We start from the raw sequence: 19,556 nt of genomic DNA, 5'->3' as shown, positions 1-19,556 counted from the left end.
GCTTGCAGTTGGTTTCAAAACTATTTAACAGAAAGATTTCAGTGTGTGAAAATGGGAAATGCCCAATCAGAGCTTCTACCCATCACAAAAGGTGTTCCACAGGGATCAATCCTCGGCCCGGTCTTATTTACCATTTATATTAATAATATTGTCTCATCTCTGAGCAGCTGTCAAAGCCACCTTTACGCGGATGACACAGTTCTCTATTGTACTGCTGATTCTGTGCAACTGGCCACTAAATATTTACAACTCTCCTTTGACGCCCTGCAAGATGCACTTATTAGTCTAAAATTGGTGCTTAATGCCAGTAAAACTAAATTCATGTTGTTTTCCAAAGCCAAAAATATTGTTTATAGTGACTTGCATATATCGACTCTGAACAGTTCTTATATCGAGAGAGTTTCAGAATACAAATACCTTGGTATTTGGATTGATGAAGGACTTACATTTAAATATCATGTGGGCGTTCTCGCCAGTAAATTACGGAAAAAGATTGGCTTTTTGTATAGAAATAGAGCCAACTTCCCTATGATTAGTAGAAAGAGAGTTGTTGAAGCAGTATTCCTATCTGTTTTGGATTACGGAGATGTGATTTATAGACATGCAGCGGCTTCCACTCTTAAGCCCTTAGACTCTGTTTATCATTCAGCCATTAGATTTATCACCGGTGATAGTTATGGTACTCACCATTGTATCCTATATAATAAGGTCGGGTGGGCCTCTCTGGCAGAGAGATGTAAGTTGCATTGCAATCTTTTTATCTATAAATCCATAATTAGAGATTGTCCAAATTATATTAGTTCTTTATTGGAATGGACCACTGGACCCTGTCGTACACAATCCAGTTTTTGGCTTACACTTAGAGTGCCTAGAGTTTGTACTGAACTTGGTAGATCTGCTTTTGGCTTTTTTGCCCCTACATCATGGAATACCCTGCAGGAAACACTGAAACTAGACACTCTAGTGTCTATGGGTCGGTTTAGAACCTTAATGACCAATCAGGTCACCACAATATGTAATTGTTTTTAAATTATTACCTTTGTTTTAATTTTGAGCTATTTTATTCTTTTTAAAAGATTTTTTATTATTTTTTTTTATGTATTTTAAAATGTGCTCTCAATTATTCTGATTGTCTGATGTCTTTATATTTATGAACATACTGTGACACTTGTGTATGTAACATCTCGACGGCACTGTAAATGAGTTTAATTACTCAGTGTATTATCGAGTATAAATAAAGATTGAATGAATGAATGATGTGGCATAATTGCGAAACGTGTTTAGTCCCTTGTTTGAGCCGAATCTGGGTTTAACATGATTTGTGGAGCTCCCTCTGGTGTTGTGATCGTGGTATTCACTGACCTTTGGGAAGTATTTTGACATGTACATGGGTACCTTGGTCGTGTAGTGTATCTTGTAGACCAGGCCCATCTGCCTGGTGTCTGCCTCATCCTTTAAAGTTTTCACATGTTTGGTCTCCAAATTGCGTTTAACACTCAATGTTCGGCAAACAACAACAGACTGACCCTTCTGATTGGCTCTGACCCTGAAATATCCCTGGTATATCAGTCAAACTACCATAAATAATGGCTGTGAAAGAGGTAACTCGGCATGGGGATGAGAGAACACTTCAACATTTCCAAAAAGGTTCCTCTCTTACACACTAGTGTGACAATTCCTGCATGTGTTCTTTGACTTTGTACAAAAATGAGAAGTTCAAACCAAAACGATCCCTGGCGAACCTCATGCCAAGACGGCATGCAGCGACCTGTCAGGGACAAATGCGTAGTGTGCTCTGTTTCCTAGCCAAGACACAGCAAGATTTTATGATGCCATGATAACCTAATCTGTAAAGGTGACCCTACTGCTACTGCTATTGCTACTACTACTGCTGCTACTACTACTGCTATACTACTACTACTGTAAAGGCCATATGATTGTTTTGGTTATTAATATTATTATTTTGGTTAGTATAGTGTCTTATTTATGTTTGAGCCATAGAGGGCTCACCGCCTCCATTATAGCCCCTCTTCTATAAATAGCCTAGCTAATTACCGTAATCCCATGCACCTGTGATGAGGATACATTTTTCCTACTTGTCTCACCGTTTGGAACTGACAATGGAGCAATTGACAACTGTTCTGATTTAACCCTTCATTCACCATCATTCACCTTTGGACAACAATAAACCCTGTAAACAGCAGCAACTTGGGACATTCCATATTTACATCACAAACTTTGGGACTGAGTAAGATAATTAATTGCGGGTGCATCATGGACGCTTGTCGATTCATTGGGGAGCGACAAGCGGACACTACAAAGTAGAATAATTCCTCATGGAAGGACGTGTGCTGAGTGAGTACAAAGCTGGAAAAACTCCTCACGAAAGAAGGACATGTGTGAGAATTCCCTCATGAAACATGATAAAAAGGATGCGAGTATAAGTATAGGACAACTTTCCTCACAAAAGAAAGCGAGGTAAGAAGATTTGAAACCTCTGTTATTGGATTACCTGAAATTGAAATGGATAGCGTGAAGAGCTGTAAAAGCCTTCTGTGAAGATGGAATTGTTTGGACTCTATGCTGTAATTGCAAATGGGAAAGTGAGTCGGGACATTGTCACATTGCTACATTGTTGCGGTTCCGTGCAAACGCCATGAGGAGAATCCTAACGTCAGACTAATTAATTGTGATATTGTGGATTATGGAACGGACTGGAAGCCGTATTAAATGGAACGGATTGGATGCTGTATTATGTTGAACCATCACAATTAATGTCGTCTGGACGTGTGGAAACGAAATTGTTCGCTTGGACATTGTGGATGTGTGGCAATAAATTCCCAGTTATATATATATAGGCCTACATCGGTATATAGGCCTACATCGGTGAAAAATTGAAGTTTCTTTTTATTGTATTATATTACGTTACTGCATTCATAAGCAGAAAGAAAAGGAAACCCACACACCAAGTGAATGCAACGTTCAAACTACAAAGGATAAATAAAAAGAATAAATAACAAAATGCCTGAAGCCAGAAGGCAAACCCGCAAATCTATGCTAAGAGAGGCTGAAAATGAAAAGGCACGCTTAATGGTACGCCTTGCCAATTTAAAGAAAAAACAAGAGCTTGAGAAACAACAAAGAGATTTGAAATATGAAACTGATCTTGCCATTTTAAAGAAACAACAAAGAGATCTGAAATTGGAATTGGAAAAGCGCGCAGCCAAGCAAGCATCATCGATAAGAGTCTTGACTGAGAGGTGCAACATTGAACCGGCCAATGAATATCATAACAATGAGGCTGATAATGTTTTTATTAATCACTGTGTTGATTTCAGCTCCAAGGAGTGCGAGTCGATCCCCATTTATGTCCCCTCCAGCGAGTGGATGATGAAGAGCCACCTGCTGGATCCTTCCCAAAGAGTTCCTCAGAATGAAGGGAACGACGATGGTGAGGATAATAAGGAAGAGGACAATAATGAAGAAGAGGATGACGATTCGATTCCCTTTTATGTTCCCTCCAGGGAGTGGTTGATGAAACATGGCCTGATTGAGGAGGAAGATGATGATGAGGAGGACGAGTCAATCCCCATTTATGTCCCCTCCAGCGAGTGGATGATTAAGAGCCACCTGCTGGATCCTTCCCAGAGAGTTCCTCAGAATGAAGGGAATGACGATGGTGAGGATAATAAGGAAGAGGACAATAATGAAGAAGAGGACGACGATTCGATTCCCTTTTATGTTCCCTCCAGGGAGTGGTTGATGAAACATAGCCATGAGGAGGAAGATGAAGATGAGGAGGACGGTGATGAGGAGGATGAAGAAGAGGACGACGATTTGATCGCATTTTATGTCCCCTCCATTCTGACTGTGCCTCAAGAGGACATCGAAGATGATGATGAGGAGGAGGAGGACGTTGATGAAGATGGGGACGACGATGACTATTCAATCCCACTTTATGTTCCCTCCAGGGTGTGGGTTGAAGGTGACCTTCTGAGTCCTACCCAGAGACTTCCTCAGAATGAACCAGACGATGATGATGGGGACGGTAAGGAGGAGGACAACGTTTATGAAGAAGAGGACGCCGATGACGAAAGCAGAGAGGAAGAAGCAGTGACAGAGGAAATCACTGTGTCAGACGCTGAGAGGGAGAGGTACAGTGTGGCAGCTGTGGGGGAGAGTGCTGCAGAGGAAATGCAGGAAGAACCTGAAACAGCACCAGCTAAACCAACCATTAACCCTGCTACATGTACACCTGATGAAGACGAGGATGAAAATGATGATGAGAGAGAGGCATCGGATGACTCCACAGATGAAGAGGGTACTGGGAAACCAGACGATGTGCACGACTGCAGCTCCTCAGAGAATGAAGCAGAGGAGGAGGAAGATGCACATAAGGAAGAAGCTTATCAAGTGAAGCCCATGGAAGCCCATGGTGTTACCGGGGCCGGTGGTGGCCGAACACTTTTGAATGTGCCAGTTTCCAAGAGGAGAAACTACAAAAGACGACGGCGTAAGGAAACCTGGGAAAGAATGGCTGAGACTTCCCGACCGACTTACCGCAGACAGTCCTGATGACCCTGATGGAGAGTCACAACCAGTAGACATTGGCTATAGGCCTATAGAGCTATAGGGCTCTGTTGACCATCGAATAGACATTGGCTATATGCCTATCGGAGCTATATGGCTCTGTTGTTTAAAAAAAAAGAAAAAAAAAGAGAGGCATTATTTCTTTGGCTCATGTATGTAGATCTTGTATGTTTATATGTTAGAACAGTACCCATAGGGAGCTCCAGTAGCTCACCACGTACCGCGAGTGCTATTTCAGCGCCGTGGACAACCGTGCTCGTCACGGATCTGGGGCTGAGCGCGTTCGAATCCCGGACGGCAGCCGTGCCTTTCCCAGAGTGTCTTCCCCCCCATCTGAACCCTTTCAGCCTGCTTCTGTCGGTCGAACTTGACCAAGTATGAATGCGATAAAAAAGCGATACACGCTAAAAGAACCAGCTGACTGGTCAAAGTTTTAGAACAGTACCCATAATAATGGAACCAGTTGTTGGACCAAAGCCTGACCAACAGCCTAGTGCTTGAAGTACTTTGGTATTATGGAAATACCTTGACTGTTACTTGACTCGCTAACTAATTTGTTCTTCCCATGCACAGGGACAACAAGCGAAAACCAGGACCCAGTCAAGATTATTTGTGTTTGGAATTATGATTTGAAATTGATTATGTCGGTAGCTTCTCCGATATATATATATATATATATATATATATATATATATATATATATATATATATATATATATATATATATATATATATATTAGTGCTGTCAAACGATTAAAATATTTAACTCGATTAATCGCATGATTGTCCATAGTTAACTCGCGATTAATCGCAAATTAATCGCATTTTTTTTTTTTTGGCCTTAAACAGATATTTTTCAAGTTCCAAGTTTTAATACTCTTATCAACATGCGAGTCAACAAATGCTTGCTTTGTGCAGCCATTTAACACAAAAGGATGACCCTCATGCATTGCAAATTTGCATCAAATTCAAAACAGAGTGATGCACAAAATAACTTAAAAGAAAATAATAATTTAAAACAATGAATAAAGTGTGCATGAAATAATAGGGGAAAGAAAACGTTAGGAACTTGTTACATTCACACACACAAGGGCTGATTAATCACACACCCCCCTCTCTCCTCCCTCACACACACTCTCCCAGCTCTTTTTCTCTTTTGCCCCTTCCTCATCTCTCTCACCCCCCTCTCTCTCTATATCTCACACACACACACACACACACACACACACACACACACACACACACACACACACACACACACACACACACACACACACACACACACACACACACACACACACACACACACACACTTCAGAAACAAACATAGTATCAATGAGAGCATCAATAATACACCTGAGTGAAGTCTATAAAAAAAAAAAAAAAAAAAAAAATTTTTTTAGTTAATCTTGAGTTAAAAAAATTTGTGGCATTAATAGAATCGGGAGTTAACGCGATATTAACGCGATATATTTGACAGCCTTAAAAATAATATAAACAATAATTTTATATCCATACAGAGAAGGCATACTTTAAATATATTATAATGATAAGGCATCTTTGAGTAAACTTTGAGTATCATTAAGTATCTTGAGGCTGAAGGCAGTGTCCTCTTTAAAAAAAAATCACAATATGGTCACCCTTGAAGTCGCATTATAATTCACTTAATAAAATAATGACGAGTCAGCCTCCTAAAAAGACAAAAGTTAGTAACGCGACTCACACCGCTGCCGCCAAAGTAAGGACTTTGCTCTGTATCGTCAATCAATGGTCAAATAAATATTTGATTAAGGAATATAATATGCCTTTTTGTATTATTTCTTGGTGTATCAGCAAAATGTATATATTTTTATGTTAGACATTGAGGGAAATTAAGATTCTCAGATTTTTTACAAACCGCTGCTTATCAACTAACCGGTTAATCGGCAGGTGACGTATGTTGCTCAGTAGTTGCTGATGTCTGCTCAGGAGGTTTGAGTGTTTGCGCAGACCGAAAAAAAATTAGAGGGAACATTGGTGCAAGCATAGTCGTAGTACCCTTGAATGAGGGTAGATTGGTACTACTGCTACTGCTACTAGTACTAATACTAAATGGTAAAAATAAATACTATTACTACTACTGCTGCTGCTACCTCCTCCTACTACTACTACTACTACTACTATTACTACTATCACTCACCTGTGTCATGTTTCAGGTTTTCAAGCTTGATCATGGAGAAGCCATCGCCTCCGTTCACCATGTAGGAGGTGAGGACCAGCTTGTACACCTTCTTTAGATCCAAAGGTTCGTACTTGGGCACACGACATGTGGTACAGAGAAGGGCCATGGCTACCACACGCTGACCCACTGGCTTAGACAGGTCAAACTCCACCTGAATCCCTGGGGTTGTTGTAGAGACAACAAAAACAAAATGTTTTAGTTACGATTATGTTCAATTGAGCAAGTCTTTCCTCTCCCCATGTACAGCGTTGACAACTCACTCAATATAGAAACGGAACAGAGGAGTAAAGATCATTATACAAGACCCAGGGATGTGAAACATGTTTAGAGAGAAAGGGGCTTCTAGGATCACTTGCCTGAGACTTGAAGGAATTCTCCAGTGTTGCTTCCATATCTGTGAACCGAGTGTTCGAATGCCCTCTTCAGCGTCGACCCTCTCAGCTCCACCATATCAAAGGTCGCACCAAAGGGTAAGACTGACAGGATCTCCTCCATAGTTATGGTGCCTGAGATTAAACGTATTATAAGTACAGTACATGCCCAGACATTACATGGTGTAGTGCAGTGATACTCAACTTACGACCCACTAGGCCCACACACTTGAGCATCCTGATATTATGTTTTGTGATACTGTACTGATTCTCAAAAACACTTGATTTTTAATGAACCCTCAGAGACTAGAATAGACTAGAAGTCTTTATTTGTCATGCAGTTTAACACACGCACGCGAGATGGGCGACCCACTGGAACACACACACACATGCACTGAGTCGCCAATGAAATGTCTCTCTGCACTTTTCCCATCCCGTTGTCCTTCCTCCGATGGGCAGCCGGGAGCAGATAGGGCGTCAACGTGAGCCGCGCCCCGGGGACCAATCCAAGTGCTCCTGTCCGTCTTCGTCAAGGACGCCACAGCGTTAGCGATCTGTTGTGCATGTTTTTCCATTGGGTTTATCTTATCGGGGGGGAAACCCTTGCGAGCACGGGGAGAACATGCAAACTCCACACAGAAAGGCCCGGGAGATACCCCACCTAAGTACCTGGCATCATGGAAACCTGGTCTCCAAGCGGGAATCGAACCCTGGACCTTCTTGACCCGCGGTGTCTGCGATCTCGGCCGACATTACTGACTCTCAGAGGGGCGCATAGAGTGGTATCATGTGAAACTAGATTGGTACCAACTAGGGATGTTCGATATTGGCTTTTTTACCGATATCCGATATACCGATATTGTCCAACTCTTAATTTCCGATACCGATATCAACCGATATCGATATATGCAGGGTTTCCCCCCCCCAAAAAACGGAATAATTTCAGGTAATTAACATTACATATCTCTTGTCGTGGAATTAACACAACATTATGCATACTTTTGACAATAAATAATTGTCATAATTGTCAATAATAAAAAAAAAAAAATTTAAACCGATACCGCTAATTTCCGATATTACATTTTAATGCCAATAATAGGCCGATAATATCGGACATCCCTAGTACCATGTCATGCTAACTTGTCGGAAGGGCGCTAAATAACACTCCAAAGTACATTTTGGCCATTGGCGTGGCTATTTTCAAAGGGGTCCCTAAATCTCTCGCCTCAAGATATCTAAATGAAAATGGGTCCTATGGCTAGCCACAAGTCTTACCTTTACATATATGCCCACTTTATGCTAATCCCATGCAGTTTTGGGCAAACACCATGCAGCTTTTTGCATGCAGTACACATCTATACCATTTGTGCAGATGGCAAAGAATTGCAATATATCACCTTGCTTACAGACAAAGATGTGATTTGTCTTGGATAAATTGGTTATACCTGTAAAGCTGACACTGTCATTTAAATACCCTGGTTTATAAACGGATCCACAGAACCACCATGAAGGCTAAAAAATATGCAGCATAGAAACAAACAATCATTCTCATTGAGTAGTTTCATACAATGATGGGGTGGTGGTGGGTGAAAACCTTATGCCTTGTCTCCATCAGCTATGTTCAGCCTGGCTGGGGCTAGCCATGGTCTAGCATGGTATGGGTGGATTGGGTTTGTGTCCAGTTGCTAAGCAACCTTTCAGAATTCACACAGAAAGTCATCACAACCCACAGTCCTAAATATATCTCTGATGAAATTATTTACAGCTCTGTGCACAAACTGCATGTGTATTTTACCAGAGGGGCAAGTAGAGGGCAGATTATTCTACCCCATGCAAAATCGAACAGTATGCAAAGAACGGTTTTATATACAGTAGGGCTATCAGGGCATGGAATTGTCTTCCAAGTGACATACATGACATAAGAGGTGTAGCAAGCTTCAAAAAGACATTAAGATCTTACATGTGAGCCACTAAAGTTCAGGCTGCTAAACGAACAATAAACACTATGCAACAACCATCAAATGCACACAGCACACACACCCACACGCACACACTCACTCAAACAAACAACACACTGCAGCACCCACTCTCCACACTTTAGATCACACAAACACACTTTACACTTTATATTTATTGATAAAGGATTTGCACTACAACTCGTACACCTACTGTGAATTGTACCTAAATTGCACCTCGTCCCATTTCTGCCTTGCACTATATAGTATTGTATATTAGTACACTGCACAGTATTGTATATTGTATGGTAACTACGTCTATTCTGCATCGAACATTGTACATATGTCTAAACTGAACACTGTGACCTCATTTTTTTACTTCTAATTTTACTATGTTATTTTATTTCATACTTATCTTGTCTTGCACAGTCTCTGGAGCGTAACAGTAAGAAGCATTTTGTATAAAAGTATTCTGTACTTCTGTATGACAAATATTAAAGAAACTTGAAACTAATGATAATGTTGGGTAATGCAATATGTTATGTTAACTTAGATTTTGATATATTTAGATATACTTTGTTTGTTTGTTAATGTTGTGTTTCCTCAGTTTGTACATTTTGCTATGTTTTAATTGTATTATGTTTTAATTGTATATGTTGTAATGTTTTAATGTTGTCTTGGACCCCAGGAAGACTAGTTGACGTCTTGGCGTTAATGGGGGCTAATGGGGATCCTTTGCTAATAAACAAATAAACACCACCACCTGTGGTACACAAGCTAAACCATATTCTACATCAGTGGCTGTCTCTGCCAGGGTCCAGCCGGGTTTGGCCAGGTTCTAAAGACAATGGAGACGCTCAATGTGTGCCAGACAGGCCACTGCACGGCTAAACCCCGGCCAGTGGAGACAAGGCACTTGCAGGCACAGCAGCAGCAACACTGTGTGTGAATGGGGAGGTCATTAAATAGACCGCCAAACCAGTGTAGGTGTGGCGAGGGATGATAATAAAAGAATTACAAATAAAATAATAATAAAGACTGAAAAGTAAAATAGTAAAAAAAATTATAATAATAATAGCAAAATTAGACAGTAAACAATAAGAAATAATAAGGCATTAAAAAATAAAAAATAAAATGATAAAAACATAAAGTAATGATAAAAAATGTTTAAGTAAAAATGTTAAGGGAATACAGACCAGAGAAAGACGTTTGTCTTGTTTACATCAGGGTCCCCCATTTTCAATTCATAGACATTTATGACATACACAACATACATGACATTTAAAGAAAGCAAACACACAAACCGTTCTTGTAGCGCTCGTCTATAGCTGTCCTTATGGCGCCACTGTTAAGGATGCATAAGCCAACGTGGTTCCAGTGGACTTCGTCTGCATACTTGATATTATGATGAATCTGTGAAACAATCAGAATGGGCGTTAACCAGTTAGAGGAGCACTTCACCTAAAAATTATCATTTGTGTATCTGAAAATGTTTTCATTAGGTTTTATAGAAAATGCACATGTTTGTAAAGTACTGAGCACACGACTGGATAAATGAGACTTGGATTATACTGCATGTTATTATACTGCAAGTTGTAAGAGAATTTATAAACGGATGTCAATTCATCAAGTATTTCTACCATTTATAGGATTATACGTTCACTGTGGAGACATGAATTCATGAATTGATATACAAATTATTCTTTTTGGGTTGACTGCTCCTTTAACACTGAGGAAGGCTTATTGCTGAAATGTGTACATTGTGTTGGATCGCTGCCCATGCTCAATGATAATAATAATAATAATCATTATTATAATTCAGTGGTGGTTGGACACTGCATTTCCTGCCACTTAGTGTGAAAGGGTGATGGGGATCTGTAACCTCTTGTAAAATAAATCAGAGCCTCTAGGTGGCGGTATACACATAAGAACATGTTATAGAAGAGATCATCTGCCCCACATGGGTCGGGCCATGAGCAGGTTTATTTATCACATACATACCAGGGAATACAGTGAAATGCGGTGCAACGGTACTTTTCAGAAGTGCTCATGCTATGTATATCTATGATTGTAATATCCATGACAATGGCATTAAAGTGACAACCGACTCACATCGTTCACTTAAAAGAACCGGCTCCCATCATTCACTTAAAAGAACCGACTCCCATCCTTCATTTAAAATAACCGACTCCCATTGGGCCTCATTCATGAAGCGATATAAGAACAGATTTCCTCTTATTTTGTTCTTAACTAGCATTTTTTCTTATTTTGTTCTTACCTAGGATTCAGCAACGATTTCTTATTTTTGCTTTTCTCTTAGGCAAGACCAAATTCTAAGAGTGGTCGAGAGCACTCTTACCCAGATAAGAAACTCTTACCCAGATGAGGGGAAAAATTGTCAATTGTGCCCAAATACGACTTAAAAAACCCAGAACTTTTCAATTATTATTATTATTATTATTATAACTTATTGTGTGCGTTCTGCTTCTGAAATGGATTATATATTGCTGTTAGAACAGTTAGATGCTCTGGCCGCCCAGGCGAGAATGGAGAACGGTCTAATCCTGTGCCTCCACACCTACAAGTTCTGAGTACACTCTGGGTTTTAGCCACAGGGACCTTTCAGAGATAGATGACAGGTCCGGTATTTCCCAACCTACTGCGCGATTTGCTCTTGACAAGTGCGCAGTCGTTCAGTATTGACAAAGCCTACTCTGCTGGAACGATTAATTTTGCACATATACAGTAAGTGTGGGTGTGTGTGTGTGTGTGTGTGTGTGTGTGTGTGCAGCAGGTGGCCAGGAGTGCGCAACTAGATGGTATAAATATGGAATATTAATAGTCTATTCCACTATAGCTATAGGTGCTGTATGATGACAATACATTTGAATCAGCTCATGCAGACCCATGTTTTGCACACGCCTCATTCGCCTTATAAGGAGCAGGCGGGGCGTGTCTGTATGCAAATTAATTGAGCGTGAACGCGCATTTCAGTTTAAGAATGAGTGGGATTCATCATTCAACACACCTGGGTAAGAACAGATTTGGACGTTAAAAAGGGGTTGATGAATGCGGCGGTGGCTTTTCTTATTTTTCTCTTAACAGACGGTTAAGAAAAAATATAAGAAAAATAATAAGATAGTATTGGTGCATGAGGCCCATTGTTCACTTAAAAGAACCAACTCCCATTGTTCATCTAAAAGAACCGACTCCCATTGTTCACTTAAAAGAACCGACTCCCGGGGACTTCCGGTTTGCGATGAACAGGTAAGAAGCCACAGGAAAGAGCTCCCGGTCAATAAATAACAAAAAAGGAAGGAAAACGCTTCAAAATGAAATAAAAAGTGAAGATTCAAGGACTAAACAAGGAAGAAACAATGAACACGAGGATGAGTGAGAGAAAAACTGCCCCAAATGAAGAAAATACACAGATGAAAAGAAACCAACACGAGGAGATGACGCAACAGGCGAATCAAGCTAGTGAGATGCTAGCCAACAGCGCAGGGATACCCAGCTGGGCACAGCAGCTACAGGCTAGTATCCAAGCTAGCATGCAAACCAATATAGAGGCGAACCAGGCTAACACACAGATTGGGCTAGAAGCAATGCGTGACATACAACGGAATATCGAGAAGCTCAGGGAAGAATTGAAGCAAGTACAGGATATGCTCAGAGAAGAAGTGAATACGAGACTCGAGACAGTTAACGGAAAGATACAGAAGCAAGAAAAAGACATAGAAGCGATAGAAGAAAGAACAGCCGAGGTAGAAGAATGGAGCACAGAAGTACAGGAGATCCTGATAGCCACTATCGAACAACAAGAGAGAATGCAAGAAAAGATAACTGACATGGAGGGTAGATCAAGGAGGAACAATATACGCATATGTGGACTGAAAGAAGGGATAGAGGGAGACTCGATGACCAGGTATGTGGACACTCAAATTTCAAAAAGAAATTATTTGTAAGGCCCGACAACACACGTCCCCATGGGCCGGACATATCTTCTTTAAACAAGTCAAGAAGAAACATCACAATAAGTCAAGAAACAAAACAAGAACACCATAAGGTCCAACAAATTTAAAATAAATGCAAAATAAATGAATGCAATGCGAACACTCCCAGACCCATGCGAAGGTAAGGAAAAACTCACTAAAACCTAGCAATAGGAAGAAATGCACCACAGGCAATGTGGAGGAGAGAAACCTTAGAAGGGCCAATTCAAGGGGGGATCTCCCTTCTTAGATGTCGGTGATAGTAGTGTTGCAGACGGACAGTTGGTAAGCATGCACTCATGTGTGTAGTGAAACACAGATGAGTGCATGCAATAGCAAGTGAACATTTAGAAAAATTTAAGATAGAGCTGATAGCGATAGCAACTGAACATTTTGAAAGATTAAAGATAAAGCTGATAGCGGATCTATTTGAGGCACAGGGGCGGCGCAAAGAGGGTTGCGTCCTCCCCGTCTTAATCACGGGACGTTCAACACTCCGGTCATAACTCAGCCGGAGACAGGGGGACAGGGGGCGGCGCAGAGAGGGTCGTCCAGCACTCCGGTCATCACTACGAGACAGCCGGAGACAGGGGCGGACCTTCCTACAGGCGATATAGGCGGTCGCCTAGAGCGCCACCCAGAGGGGGGCACATTTTTTTTTTTTTCTCTGTGCAGTTTTGGCGCACCCCTCTATATCTGCAACCATTATTTTTACATAAAAAAAATTCTAACATAAGGGAAAATGAGCCAAAAATCTAGAACGGTCGGTCGGTCTGAGCCTCAGCTTGACTGGTTCTTGACTACGGTTGGGAACCTCCCACTTTCTCTGTCATCTGTCACTTGATTACTGTCACTTGTTTTCCCTGTCATTTAGTGCTGTCAATTAGGGGTTGGCTTCTGATTGGCTGTCACAGGGGTGTGTGTGGAATGTTGGTATTTGGTGGCTATATAACATTCCTTTCCTCTGCTTGTCATTTGTCAGGTCTTCACTATAGGCGTTCGGAGATAACGCGGGCAGTTCCAGTTCTGGACCACCACTAAGCTCCATTATCTAATTCTCTCGTTCCCTTGCCTTGGCATAGTATCCTAGTATTACTCTTTGTGTTCTTTACTATTAAAGTCGAACCTGTTCAAGAGTATACCTTCTCCGTCTCTGTGATTGCCTACAACAATTGGAACTCACCTACCTCCATCCTGACAGAAGACCTGACCATCAGAGTTCCATGGAGGCAATCATGGAGATGCTCCGGGCACAGAAGAGTGCACAGGAGCGCATGGAGGAACACCAACATCTGGTCAGCGCCGAGTTGGTTCGGCTGGGCGGGATCGTCAGCGCGTCGCAGCAGACGGCGCAGTCGGCGCTCATCACAGCCCAGCAGGCACAAGTCGAGGTGGCGGAGGTAAGGACGACGGTGGGTGAGACGGCGGCAGGAGAGGCGGCGTTCAACACCACGTTCAACACCGAGGAGAGTCGGGGAGCTCTTGGGCACCAGGATCGGAACCAGGAGCCACGGCTACCCGCACCAGGCCGCTACGCGGGAGCACCGGAGGGATGCAGGGAGTTCATCACCCAGTGCTCACTCATGTTCCAGCTGCAGCCACGCTCATTCCCCTCTTCCAGAGCACTAGTCGCATATATTATCACCCTCCTCACCGGTCAAGCACTCTCCTGGGCTATGGCCGAATTAGAGAGCGGTTCACCTCTCTGCTACTGTGTGGACGACTTCACCAGGGAGTTGAGAAGGGTATTCGACACTTCCCGAGTACTCTCGGTCTTCGAGGCCGGTGGGCGGCTTCTCGCTTGCCGGCAGGGCTCCCGCACGGTCTCAGAATATGCCATCGAATTTCGGATTGTGGCTCGGGAGGCGGCTTGGCCGGAAATTCCTTGTGTGGTCTTATTTCTCAAGGGACTCTCCGCACGGATGCGAGACGAGTTCTCCGTGCGTGAGATCCCTGAGCAGCTGGAAACGCTCATCAACACCGCCATACGGATGGACAACCGACATCGGGAGAGAGAGAGGGAGCGTGAAGATACTACCCAGGTACGTGTCCTTTCTCCTCCCGTTGTTGACATCTTTCCGCATTACACGAGTGGGCCACTGGGTGATGAATCCATGCAGCTTGGGGCGCTGTCGCTCTCAGACGACGAGCGGCGGCGCTTCATCGAGGAGCGACGCTGCTTCCGGTGCGGCCGCACCGGTCATCGTTTCGGCAGCTGTTGGGAACAGGCTGGCTCAACTCGGCGCCAGTCGGGAAGGGGAGGTGCTCCGCCGGGCCTCAAGAGGGCGCCAGCAGGTGGGCTCACCCCAGCACTACCATCTGACTCACGTACATTTCTGGAGGTGGCGGTTAACTGTGGGGGTAACGTTAGGGGAACGAAGGCTCTCATTGACTCAGGGGCGGCGGGCAATTTCATTCACTTGGGGTTGGTGAGAGAATGGGGAATCCCGGTAGAAGAGTTGGGGGTTCCCATTCCTGTCTACGCCCTGGACGGTCAGCCCCTGGGCAGTGGGAGCGTCACACAACGTACTGTTCCTATGCACATCCGGGTGGCGGGTGGGAGTGGGTGCAATTATTTGTTATTGTCTCCCCCTATTCTGTTATGGTGTTGGGTCATCCCTGGTTGTCTTCATGTGTACGGAATATTAATTGGAGCACGGGCAAGCTCTCAACGGAGGTCGACGTGAAGTCGGTCGTCGGCGAGAGTTTGTCCACTCCCTTGTCTCCCTTCCCCTCTTCTCTTTTTTCTCCTTCTTCTCTCTCCAGGGTGGTGGGGAGCGTCGCAGATTCTGTTCCACCCTCTAATCCCGATTTGATAGGGGTTCCTGAGATCTATTGGGACCTGGCGGACGTTTTTAGCAAGACGCGTGCTAAAGCACTACCGCCTCATAGATCATACGACTGTCCCATTAATCTTCTACCCGGTACCTCCCCGCCTCGCGGGCGAATGTTCTCTCTCTCACGCCCGAGACCTTGGCCATGAACACCTACATTGAGGAGGCATTGCTTGCGGGGCACATACGTCCTTCCACATCCCCGGCCGGCGCTGGTTTCTTCTTTGTTGACAAAAAAGATGGGGATCAGCGCCCGTGCATTGATTATAGGGGATTGAATGACGTTTCCATCAAGAACCGATATCCTTTACCTCTCATGGACACGGCCTTTGAGTGCTTACAGGGGGCACAGGTCTTTTCTAAACTTGACTTACGTAATGCATACAATCTGGTCAGGATTAGAGAAGGAGACGAGTGGAAGACTGCATTTAATACACCCAATGGTCACTATGAGTATTTGGTCATGCCCTTTGGTTTGGCTAATGCTCCGGCAGTCTTCCAAGCCCTGGTTAACGACGTGCTGCGAGACTTGATTGGGGTGTCTGTGTTTGTTTACCAAGATGATATCTTAATTTTTTCACGTGATATGGTGCAACACCAACTGCATGTTCGGGAGGTGCTAGACCGTCTCCTCAAGCATCAACTATTCGTTAAGGCTGAGAAGTGTGTGTTTCACACTGATACCGTTTCCTTCCTGGGCTTTGTGTTGACGAAGGGTGATCTACGCATGGATTCGGCCAAGGTGAGTGCAGTCTTGGACTGGCGACGGCCTTCGTCGCTCAAGGGGTTACAACGTTTTTTGGGCTTTGCAAATTTTTACAGGCGCTTTATTCGCAACTTTAGCGCCTTAGCCAATCCGTTAACAGCTCTCACTAAGGCCTCTCTCCCTGGCTTTGAATGGTCGCCTAGGGCAGAGTCGGCCTTCTGCGATCTCAAGCGTCGGTTTACATCCGCTCCTGTATTGATCCGCCACGATGCAGAGGTTCCGTTCATTGTGGAGGTGGATGCCTCTGACATCGCTGTGGGGGGGGGGTGCTCTCTCAGAGGTGCTTAAAGGATGGGAAAGTGCACCGTGTGCTTTTTTTCTCGCCGTCTGTCATCAGCCGAGCGCAACTACAACGTGGGTAATCGGGAGTTGTTGGCTATCAAATTGGCACTGGAGGAATGGAGACATTGGTTGGAGGGAGCGGCACATCCTTTCATTGTTTGGACCGATCATAAGAACTTGGCTTACATCCAAGGGGCTAAACGCCTTAACGCTCGCCAGGCCAGGTGGGCGTTATTCTTCACACGATTTCGATTTACCATCTCCTATAGACCCGGGTCCAAGAATATCAAACCCGACGCGTTATCACGCCAGTTTGATCTTCCTGGCCGGGAGGAGCAGCCCCATCCCATTATTCCACCGGCCTTGATGTTGGCACCCGTGTCTTGGGGCATAGATAAGGTGGTAAGGTCGGCGCTGACGCGGGAGCCTGATCCTGGCGGGGGCCCTCCGGGGCGGTCGTATGTGCCCAAGGCGGCACGCTCACGTTTGCTGCAGTGGGCACATGCCTCATCCCTCACCAGCCACCCTGGGGCCACCAGGACCCTGGAATTTATCCGTAGGAGGTTCTGGTGGCCGACAGTGGAGGGGGATACGCGTTCCTTTGTGGCGGCCTGCCCGATGTGCGCGCGCAGTAAGACCTCTCGCCGTGCACCGGCAGGTCTCCTCCGGCCACTTCCTATTCCTAAACGGCCCTGGTCGCACATATCCCTGGACTTTATTTCTGGCGTCCCCCTTTCGGACGGGTTCACCACCATTTTGGTGGTGGTGGACCGGTTCTCGAAGGCGGCTCATTTTGTTCCTCTCCCCAAGCTTCCATCGGCCCGAGAGACTGCTGATCTGGTGATACAGCATGTCTTTCGGGTCCACGGGCTTCCGGTGGATATCGTGTCGGACCGGGGTCCTCAGTTCGCTTCCAGGTTCTGGAAGGCGTTTGCCGCCGGTCTCGGCGCCTCCGTCAGCCTTTCGTCTGGGTTTCATCCGCAGTCGAACGGGCAGACGGAGCGCGTCAACCAGGACCTGGAGAGGGTCTTGAGATGTTACGTTGCCGGTTGTCCGGCAACGTGGAGTAGGAGGTTGGCATGGGCTGAGTACGTGCATAATACCCTCCTCTCCTCCTCTACCGGTATGTCTCCTTTGTTTCCCGAGCAGGAGCAGGAGGCGGAGGTGCCCTCGGCCCAGGCACATGTGGCTCGCTGCCGCAGGACGTGGAAGCGGGTCCGGGTGGCGCTGCAGAAGGTTTCGGTTAGTACCCAGCGGCAGGCTAACCGCAAGCGTCGTCCGGCTCCGGTTTACCGTCCTGGGCAGCGGGTTTGGCTTTCCACCCGGGATCTCCCTCTCCGGGTGGAATCCAGGAAGCTGGCTCCTCGCTTTATAGGACCCTTTAAGGTGGTACGTCGGGTGAATCCTTACAGGCTACGGCTTCCGAGTTCTATGAGGGTTCATCCGACGTTTCATGTGTCCCTGTTGAAGCCGTTCCTCTCATCGCCCTTGGCCCCGCCACTGCCTACGGTTCCTCCACCTCGGTTTATGGGTGGTCAGTCCATTTACACAGTGCGGAGGATACTGGGTTGTAGGCGGAGGGGTAGGGGGTTTCAGTTCTTGGTGGATTGACAGGGGTACGGGATAGAAGAGCGTTCTTGGGTGCCTCAAAGGGATATTTTAGATCCCAGCCTGATCGATGATTTCCGGCGGCTGAATCCCGAGGCCCCCAGGTGAACGTCTGGTGCCGTTCGTCGGGGGAGGGTACTGTTACGATTCTGGTTCTTGACTACGGTCGGGAACCTCCCACTTTCTCTGTCATCTGTCACTTGATTACTGTCACTTGTTTTCCCTGTCATTTAGTGCTGTCAATTAGGGGTTGGCTTCTGATTGGCTGTCACGGGGGTGTGTGTGGAATGTTGGTATTTGGTGGCTATATAACATTCCTTTCCTCTGCTTGTCATTTGTCAGGTCTTCACTATAGGCGTTCGGAGATAACGCGGGCGGTTCCAGTTCTGGACCACCACTAAGCTCCATTATCTAATTCTCTCGTTCCCTTGCCTTGGCATAGTATCCTAGTATTACTCTTTGTGTTCTTTACTATTAAAGTCGAACCTGTTCAAGAGTATACCTTCTCCGTCTCTGTGATTGCCTACAACAATTGGAACTCACCTACCTCCATCCTGACACACAGAGGATAATGGGGGATAAAAGGGAGGAGTGAGAATAGCTACAACAGAGGAAGATAAATGAACAATCACTCCATGGAAAATTTATTAAGGACACAAGTCTACAACACATAGGGAATAAATAAATATAAACACACAAGGAACACTACACATTGGAATGATATGGAGGCATAATGGGATTACATGTGGCACACAATACAAATAGACTCGCTGATAAATGTCTCTGAACAATAAGAAAAATAAATACAGAGCATTGACCGGGAGCTCTGGGGCAGTTCACAGAACAAATGTTGGACTTATATAGTGAGCAAGGGAGAGCCAACACAGGAGGCATGACCAGCCACTAGGGGGAGCCCTCTCACCAGGAGAGCCATTAC

The 19,556-nt window shown here is 44.7% G+C and overlaps 1 protein-coding gene across 1 annotated transcript in view; it reads right to left on the bottom strand.

Moving 5' to 3' along the window:
• The window catches only part of LOC311225324 (snake venom 5'-nucleotidase-like), a 98,769-nt gene that overhangs the window by 28,305 nt on the left and 50,908 nt on the right, over positions 1-19,556 (bottom strand). The window contains 3 exon segments of the mRNA XM_084310558.1: positions 6,770-6,970; positions 7,168-7,317; positions 10,442-10,550. Coding sequence (XP_084166684.1) covers positions 6,770-6,970; positions 7,168-7,317; positions 10,442-10,550 — 460 coding nt within the window.

The sequence above is a fragment of the Notolepis coatsorum genome (genome assembly GCF_963971535.1).
Source record: "Notolepis coatsorum genome assembly, chromosome: 3".
Classification (NCBI taxonomy): domain Eukaryota; kingdom Metazoa; phylum Chordata; class Actinopteri; order Aulopiformes; family Paralepididae; genus Notolepis; species Notolepis coatsorum.
This window is presented reverse-complemented; position numbering and strand designations above follow the sequence as displayed.